The sequence below is a fragment of the Aristolochia californica genome, unplaced genomic scaffold, assembly GCF_029961685.1.
Source record: "Aristolochia californica isolate CCGP_79_NKW_82.1479 unplaced genomic scaffold, dmAriCali1.0.hap1 SCAF_10, whole genome shotgun sequence".
Taxonomy (NCBI): Eukaryota; Viridiplantae; Streptophyta; class Magnoliopsida; order Piperales; family Aristolochiaceae; genus Aristolochia; species Aristolochia californica.
In genome coordinates this window covers 20,979,038-20,988,814 of record NW_027181771.1, presented here as the reverse complement: position 1 = coordinate 20,988,814, position 9,777 = coordinate 20,979,038, and the positions used below count along the sequence as shown (strand labels likewise).

Sequence of the window (9,777 nt, the reverse complement as noted above, 5' to 3'; positions counted from 1 at the left end):
AGGGCTTCAAATTCTGGCTAGAAAGGACTGTGTACCGAGTGATGGTACATCTCTGACAACATGTACGCATTGTTTGGCGGGTAAGCAACATCGAATTGCTTTCAAGAGAAGTCCTACCACTAAGAAGTCGAATGTCTTGGATTTGGTTCATACTGATCTTTGTTCCATGGGTGATAGCACACTTGGAGGAGCTCTTTACTTTGGTACTTTCGTGGATGATCATTATAGAAAGCTATGGGCTTATGCCTCGAAGACAAAGAATCAAGTTTTGGAAGTGTTCAAACAGTTCCTTGCTACAGTTGAAAGAGAAACAGTTCAGAAATTGAAATGCATTCAATCAAACAATGGAGGTGAGTACCGTGGGCCATTTGAGACCTTCTGCAAGGTTAATGGAATCAAGCTTGAAAGAATGGTGCCAAAAACCCCGCAACAGAATGGAGTAACCGAGAGAATGAATCGCATAATTTGTGAGAGAATACGGTGTATGCTCTCTCATTCGAAGCTTTCAAAAGCTTTTTGGGGTGAAACGATGAATACTGCTGTTCATTTGATTAATCTCTCACCTTCTCATGCACTTGATGGTGATGTTCCCGAGTGGGTTTGGATCGGAAAAGATGTGTCTTATGGACACTTGCGGGTATTTGGTTGTCGAGTATTTGTGCACATTCCTAAAGATGAAAGAGCCAAGCTTTATAGCAAGACAAAAGAGTGTTTTTTCTTGGGTTACAAAATCGGTGAATTTGGTTATAGACTGTGGGATCCGATTGACAAGAAGGTGTTAAGGAGTCGGGATGTAGTTTTCTTTGAAGAAGAAACTGTTGAAAATTTGGGAAATCCTGAAAAATGTGAAAACCTCTTCTAGCCACTTTGTTGATCTTACACCCATCTCAACTAACCAAGAAGGTGAAAGCAACCAGAATGCCGAAACTGAAGATCAGGTGAGCAATCATAAAATCAAGGTCAACCTTTACAAAAGTTGAGAAGATCAAATCGTGGACGAAGGCCTACTTCAAGATACTCTCCACATGAGTATGTTTTGCTCACTGACGGTGGTAAACTTGAAAGCTTTGAAGAAGCTATGTGTCATGAGCAAAAGGGTGAGTGGTTTGAAGCTATACAAGATGAGATGAATTCCTTCCATAAAAATCGCACCTTTGAGTTAGTTGAATTGCCTAAGGGTAAGAAGGTACTCAGGAACAAGTGGGTATTTCATTTGAAATCATATGGCACAGATTTAAAGCCGAGGTACAAGGCTCGGTTAGTTGTAAAGGGATTTGATCAAAAGAAAGGGATTGATTTTGAGGAGATATTCTCGCCCATGGTCAAGATGTCCTCTATTCGGGTTATACTCGGTTTGGCCGCTAGTTTGAATCTGGAGATTGAGCAGCTTGATGTGAAAACCGCTTTTCTCCATGGTGATTTGGAGGAGGACCTCTGTATGGAGCAACCCGAGGGATTTGCTAAAAAAGGCAAAGAGGACTTTGTGTGCAGATTGAGGAGGAGCCTTTATGGCTTGAAACAAGCACCGCGAAACTAGTACAAAAGATTTGAATCCTTTATGTGTGACAACAATTTTAGCAAGACCACTTCCGACAATTGCGTCTTCATGAAAAGGTACTCTAGTGGAAATGTTATTATTCTTTTACTCTATGTCGATGATATGTTGGTTGTCGGTAATGATACAAAGGAGATAGGAGCTTTGAAAGAAAAGCGTGGGAATGAGTTTACAATGAAGGAATTAGGTCCCGCAAAGCAAATTCTTGGTATGAGAATTAATAGAGATCGGGAAAGGTGCAAACTTTGGTTGTCACAAGAAAGGTATTTGGGAAAGGTGCTTGAACGGTTCAATATGAGAAAATGCAAACCAGGTTCTTCTCCACTTGTTAGTCATCTCAAGTTGACACTTGATGATTGTCCAAAGGATGAAAAGGAGAAAGAAGAAATGAAGAAGGTGTCGTATGCATCCGTGGTCGGTTCATTGATGTATGCAATGGTGTGTACAAGGCCGAATATTGCTCATGTTGTTGGAGTGGTAAGTCGTTATCTCTCCAACCCTGGAAAAGCTCATTGGGATGTTGTGAAATGGATTCTTCGGTACATTCGTGGTACTACTGGTTATTGTCTCTGTTACGGGGCTAGTAAACCAGTTCTGGAGGCATATACGGATGCCGATTGGGCCGGAGATGTTGACTCGAGGAAGTTAACATCCGGTTATTTGGTTTGTTTTGAAAATGGTGTTGTCTCATGGCAATCGAGACTACAGAAATGTGTTGCATTCTCCACAACTGAAGCTTAATACATTGCAATAACCGAAGTATGCAAAGAACTATTGTGGATGAAGAAGTTCTTTCAAGAATTGGACATTCGGCAAGAGAGGTATGTGTTACTTTGTGATAATCAAAGTGTCCATTTGAGCAAGAATCCCACATTTTATTCAAGATCAAAGCACATTGATCTACGTCATCATTGGATACGTGATGTGCTTGAAAAGAAAGAATTGATGTTGGAGAAAGTTCACATGATTGAGAATGGCTCCGACATGTTGACAAAGTCTTTACCTCCTTTGAAGCTTGAAACTTGTCATGACAAAGTAAGTTTGGTTGAGGGTTTTATCTCATGAATAGGGAGTAGTTTTGTTGGGTCCCGATTTCATTCGAGATAGAACTATAAATACTGGTCTTGTTTAGACCTTTTATGTAATTTTCTGTATGAAGTATTTAACTTCTTGTAACTTAGGTTTACTGTGGAATAATCAAGAAATTTCTCCCGCTTTGTTTTCTCTCTGGCCGTCGTCTCTCTGAAATCCCCCAAAATCCCCAACATTTGGTTACTTCATTTGTCTCGATTCTAGAGTCCAAACCATTTTGTTTCACATATTCCTCATTTTTTATTGTCAAATTTGAACCCACTAACACGATAAACTAGACCAGCGAACCCTAAATTTCCCTCTTTTAATTAATTCGTCGAACCACTAATATTTTTAACCATTTGTAACGCAATCGGTCAGCCTAACTTCGAACAATAAAGCATCATCATTAAGACAGGATCATGTATCCCACTATTAAATGTGTCTCCATGTGATTGGTAATTTATACTATGTGACATTAAATTTGAAAGTTTATATGCGTATTATATGTAAGAGCTAATAATAAATTAGAAGCACCTCTGCCTGACCCATTCCCATGCTTAAGTCTAAGGCCATGTTAGAACCTTTTTCAAGAAATATCAAAAAGGTATTTCTAATAGAAATACCTCATGTTTCTTGGAAACTTTTTTTTTTTTAGCTGGAAATTCTTATTAGGAAAATCATATAATTTTTTAGGTAAGATTTTCTAGCCAAGATGGGGCCAAAAAACAATATGAATTTTTTTTTGAATAAGTATTCGATAAAACAATTTTTCATAGTAATTTTGTATTCGATAATTTATTTTACTAAAAATTCATGGGATAATAATAGTAATGTATAAGATTGATTAATAATTTTTATTTCTTTCCTAAAAAGGGCACTAACAAGTCCATTTAATTTTCATTGGAAAATTTTAAAATTTTCCATGTAATTTCCTAGTAAAGCACTACTAGGATTTTATATAAAGGTTTCTTGAAAATGTGTCTCTTAGGAAAAATATTTCTACTTTTTCTTGGGATATAAATTTCCAATTATGGGTACTAACAGGGCCTAAAGATTGGCTAAAGGCACACAGCTGTTTCTTGTGATTCTAACTTTCATGTTTCTAAACTCTTGCTCTTACGATAGATTATACAATTCTTTTTGGTGCTTTAATTTTCTTCTTTCTTATCATCCTACACAATAAACATTGGACTTTCTTTTTTAAATAAATCATCAATGTTTCGAACTTAATTGTTTTGAAGCTTATGGGAGAGATTTTATACCCATAACCAAATTAGTATAACTAGTTATATGATTACATGTTTTAAACCCTTTAATCTCTTACTGTGATGTATGCATAAAATTTAGGGAATTCCGGTCAAATGCCTATGTGTGCAATCAAATCGACACATAAGCTTTGATTGCTTATGTGTCACCATGTCATCAGTACAGTAAATATAGGTCGACACGTCCTCTAACACGTCATTATTTTACCATGTCATATGCTACATAAGCTGACACATCATTAAATAAAAATTAAATAATCCTCACCATATTCCACCGCATTGTTTTTCAAAATAAGTTATTTTAAATGCCTTATGTGTCCCCTCTCATCTTTCTCCTCTCCTCTCCTCTCGCCCCCTCTCCTCTCGCCCTCTTGCCGCCGCTTGGCCTCAGCCTCCTCTCCTCTCCTCTCCTCTCGCCCTCTCGCCGCCGCTTGGCCTCGGCTTCCTCTCCTCTCCTCTCGCCCTCTCGCCGCCGCTTGGCCTTGGCTTCCTCTCCTCTCCTCTCGCCCCCTCTCCTCACACCCCTCGCCACCACTCGGCCTCGTCCTCCTCTGGCCTTGCCCTCTCTCCTCTCACTGTTGTCACTTGGAATCGACCTCCTCTCCTCTCCTCTTTCCCCCTCTCCTCTCGCCCTCTCACAGCCACTCGGCGTCGGCCTCCTCTGGCCTCGCCCTCTCTCCTCTCGCTGTCGTCGCTCAGCCTCGACCTCCTCTCCTCTCCTCTCCTCTCCCCTCTCGTAGTGCCTGTTGCCGCCGCACCCCACCGCTCGGCCTCAGACCTCGCCCTCGACCCCCCCTCTCAATTAAAAAATTAAAAAATATTTTAAATCAATAATAAAATATGTTAAATTAGTAAGAGTAAGATTTTTTAATTAATTATATATTTAATTTATTTTTAATTATTTTAAATATAAGGTAATAATAAATTTGAAAAAAACGTATTGATAAATTTGATTTTTAAACTCATAACTAAAATTTTCAAAATTTTTTATTAAAATAATTTTTAAATTGATAATAAAAAGGTGTTAAAATGGTAAGAGTAAGATTTTTTATAACTTATTATTTTATATATAAGGTAATAAAAAGTGTACCGGTACATTTATTTTTTAAACTCAAGTAAAATTTTCATACTTTTTCAGTTAATAAATATTTTTAATTGATAATAAAAAGTGTTGTAATATTTTTAATTAACTAATATATATTTTTAATAATTTATTAATTTTTAAATAATGTGATAAAAATTATACAAATAAATTGTATTTTTAAACTCTAAAATAATTTTTAGGCTTTGAGACATAAAATTTATTACATTTCCCAAAGATAAATGTCCAATATTGTAGATATTAGGTAATAAAAAATGTATCTGATTTTTTTTTAAAATTATTCAATTTTTTCATTTAATGACATGTCAGCTTATGTGGCAGATGACATAGTAAAATAATGACATGTCAGACGACGTGTGAATCTATGTTTACTGCACGGATGATGTGGCAACACATAAGCAGTCAAAGCTTACATGTCGCTTTTGACTGCACACACAGGCATTTGACCGGTCAAAGTTGGGTAGTTTTAGAAATATTTTGATGACATCAGTATTTTTGAAAATATTTTATTTTAAATGGGTATTTAAAGGATATTCCCTAAAATTTAATCATCATAATTAGAATCTCCATCAACGATCCGGATTGTCGAATAGCATAACTTAATCAAGCAATACGTGGTGGTCAATGTTAACGTATTGCATTAGAATTTTACCGTTGGCCGGTCAAAGTTTGGTATTTTTAAAATTAAATTTATTATTTTTTATAAATATTTTCTTAAAAGTATTGGTTTAATCAAATTCCTCATTATTACACAAGGAGTCAACATAACTCGGTAGTTCAAGCCACAGATACATAATCGTGCAAGCGCTTGTCTTGACTTGAATATTTCCTCCAGAATCACTTTCCCAATTGTTTATTTCAAACAGATCAATAATGCCCATTTGGTATAGAACCAGAAGACTTGGGAGAGGTAGTCCATTTGGTGTAGAACCAGAAGACTTGGGAGAGGTAGTGGAGGCATGGGACTGCAGCAACTGCTCTCGGCTTTCATCACTGTAGCATGTGTTGTTGCCTTCCTTATTGTACTGGGAAGGCTTCTGCGGACAAGTGCTTCTGCAACCGACTGGCCACCCGGACCCGGCAAGCTGCCCATCATTGGAAACTTGCACCAACTCGCCCGAGGTGGAAACCTCATGCACCATACTCTGGCCGAACTTGCTCGCCTCCATGGCCCGGCCATGACCATCTGGATCGGTAGCAGAACACCCATGATTGTTGTCTCCAATGCCGAGCTTGCATGGGAGGTGCTCGTGTCCAAATCGTCCGATTACGCTTCCCGGACTATATCGCCGACGGTGAAGGCCATCTTCGGCGGCTTTAGCACCATCAGCACCTCCGATGCTGGCTCCTCCTGGAACGCCCTCAAGCGAGGTCTGCAGAACGGTCCTCTTGGTCCCTCTATTGTCTCCGCCCAGTCGGAGCAACACGAGAAAGACTTGCTGACCATGATAGGAAGAATGAAACAGCAAGCTGCAGAGACGAAAGACCATGTGATCCAGCCGCTCAGCAACATTCGTCGAGCCACAATTCGTCTTCTTTCTCACGTCTGCTTCGGTGCCCGCGTAGAAAGTGAATCGTTTGTTGAATCCTTGGATGAAATACTGGAGGCGACCATAAAAATTACAAGTTATGGCAGTCTCGCCGAGGCCTTTCCCTTCGTTTCTTTCCTCCCTTCCGTCCATCGCCTGCGTCGAATGATACTCGACTTGAAAAGCCAGATCATACAAGTTCTTCGCCCTTATCTTCAACAATCTCCGCCCACACATTCTTTCTTACATGTCTTACGCTCCCAGCACTTGCCAGAAGATGTGATCATCTCCAACATCTATGAGGTGTTTTTACTAGGAGTCGACAGCACCGCATCTACCATAGTATGGGCCCTGGCTTTTTTGATTCACCATCAAAACGTACAAGAGAAGGTCTACAAAGAAATCGTTAACCAAAGCGGCGGCGGCGGCCAGATGGTAAAAATGGAAGATGTGGGCAAACTACAATATTTGCAAGCTGTTGTGAAAGAGACGATGAGGATGAAGCCGATCGCACCCATGGCCGTCCCCCACGGTGCTGCTAAGGATACGAAGCTCAAAGGAAGACGAGTGGGGAAAGGAACTAGAGTGATGGTTAACATCCATGCGTTGCATTATGATCCAGAGGTTTGGGAGCATCCGGATAGTTTCAAGCCGGAGAGGTTTCTGACACGGAGCAACGACGGTGACGGAGGAAAGCAGCAGAGCGTGGAGCAGTGGTTCATCCCGTTCGGAGCAGGGCTGAGGACTTGCGCAGGGATGGAGCTAGGGAAGCTGCAAGTAGCTCTAGCTCTTGGGAATCTGGTACGGGCGTTCAAGTGGTCGCCTGAAATCGATGGCGACCTCCCCGATCTGAGCGAGCAGATGCGTATCATCCTTATGATGAAAAATCCTCTCAGGGCTAAGATTGCGACTCGTGATGTTGTATAGCAGAGAATACCGACTCCAACTTTATATTAGTATTACAGTCATGGTAAGCGGCATGGGTATTATTTTCTTTTTCTTTTTCAAAACTAGTGAATGAACTACCATAGCCTAAGCCTAAAATTGGAATGAGTTCAAGCCAAAATATTTTAACTGAGTTTGAGCTCGAGCTCGAGCCTGGTTCAAGCTTCAACCTACATTCAAAACTCTAAAAATAAAAAATTACAAAAATAAATAAAGAGAATATTGTGATAAACTTAGTATCATTGAACTACAAGTTATTACACTGGAGTCTAGGACTTTGTAATGGAACATATTAATGTATAATAACCAGCTTAATAGACCTAAAAGAAAGAACAAATACCTCCATCAATAGTGTTTATTCCATTGGCAAACAACAGCATTAGATGTTGAGGGATCCAAAAGGGTTAAACTATCGATCGTCTTTGAGGTTTGAGGTAAATAAAAGCAACTATCAACCAACTAAAGAGGGAATTGACGAGAGCAATTAGAGTAAAGGGCATTTTCATAAAAAAAAATCTATACTAAAGAATCGGCTCATGTGTTAACAAGCCGATCTTGGATTGTTATACTTAACGAGACTTATTTCATGTTTGTTGGTTTAGCTTGGTGTCACCCCTATACACGATGACTCGAGTTGCCTCGTTACTTTGTAAATCAAGATCAAACTTATCCTAAACCAAAAAAATAACATAAATTTTTTTTATCAATACAGGCACGTTAAAAACTCTAACTGAGGAATTTGTAATATTTACCTCGATATAAGGGTATATAGCCAATAACAGATCATCAATGTGGGCCTTGAACTTCTCTACCCTTTCATCCACATGGTTGCAAAGGACATGGCTTACCCAATGAGTAAAGAGGGGACTATAAAACCCAAATGCTCTCCTCTGTGAATCCCTTACTCCAAAGGGATCTTCCTCCCTAACTCTCTCATGGTGTCGTCCACTCTGGAACTCTTTGATGGGCCACATCCTCGCCTAATCGAGGATGTGGATGGAGACGTGGTTGGACCAGATGTGGACATGGATCTATATGATGTGGATGCAAGTGTCATGGATGAAAAAGATATGGAGGCATCTATATTGTACAAAACATTATTTGTAAAGTAAATAAATAAACTACAAACAATTTTTTATAAATAGAAAATAAAATTTTGAGTTGTCTTAAATACCCTAGGTATTTGAGACTCGATAGTCCTCTCCTAGTGGCTAACTATCATGGATCTACGAATCTGTCGAACTATCCCTGAATGGTGCAAGATGAGGGAGTAGTAGCCTAGGTGGACGAGAAGGCATGAAGTAAGATGATTTGAAAATTATTTTATACAATATCAATAATGCTACTAATACAAATGACATAGAAGACTCCAATTTAAAGACATCGTCATAAACTAACATTGTTGATTATCGAAAGTTATTCACATTCTTAGTCGTCTAATTTCACTTTTTTTTTCTTTCCATATGTTCATCTTCTCCTTTTTTTTTTCTTCTTGCTCTTCTTCCTTAGACTTGTCTTCTTCTTCTTTTTCATTGTCTTTTTCGTTGTCTACCATGTGAATTGGCGCACTTGTACATTCAAGTGGAATGTCTAACCTTGTTAAGTGCCAAATTTTGTTGTCTTTCTTGACAAAAAAAACTTGACACCTCTAGTTGGAAGGTGTTTGCTTCATTTGATGTAGTTAATGGTTGCTCTAATACATTATATATATTTTTCGTAACTGATTTCTAAACTACAAGCCATAGGCCATCATTTTTAGGATCATCTTTGTAATAAACCTTGTCGGCTTGAAGCACCAATGTGAAAAAATCGTAATTGCACCATGTTTGTACTGTGTTAACAATAGTAAATCACTTATCATTCTTAATACCTTCTCAAGTATTGCTTATATCAAACCACTTGCACTTGAGTACAGAAACTAAATTATTGCCTTACCATAATTCAATTATATCAATTACAACCCCATAGTAGTCAAGGTAATTATCCATGTAGAATCCCTTCATAACAATGTTGTTATTTTGAGTCCTACAATTGGCCTAAAGTTGTTTGGTGTGTGTGTGTGTGTATGCCATTAACAATACTACTTGAGTAACTGTTGTTTGATATGGGATTCATACTGAGACAATAGATATAATTGCTTGATTCAAGCTGGCTACAAGCCTCTAAAGTTGTGACATGTAATAAATTAGATGACATCTGCCATATTACACTTAATAAAATAATTATTTGAGCCATATACATCGTAATGAACACAACTAACTATATGTCTAAACCAAACGGCAAACTCTTCTTTGGGTCGTTGATCCT

At 38.5% G+C, this 9,777-nt stretch overlaps 1 protein-coding gene across 1 annotated transcript; it reads left to right on the top strand.

Annotated features, from left to right (window-relative positions):
- The first annotated feature begins 5,955 nt into the window (after nt 1-5,955).
- On the top strand, nt 5,956-7,452 carry LOC137942891 (piperic acid synthase CYP719A37-like). The gene has a single exon (XM_068788613.1). The coding sequence runs from the start codon at nt 5,956-5,958 to the stop codon at nt 7,450-7,452; it is 1,497 nt and encodes a 498-aa protein (XP_068644714.1).
- Nucleotides 7,453-9,777: the final 2,325 nt, after the last annotated feature.

Excerpts from the sequence above, each read along its gene's own strand:
- LOC137942891 (XM_068788613.1), top strand. The coding sequence starts at position 5,956 with ATGGGACTGCAGCAACTGCTCTCGGCTTTCATCACTGTAGCATGTGTT.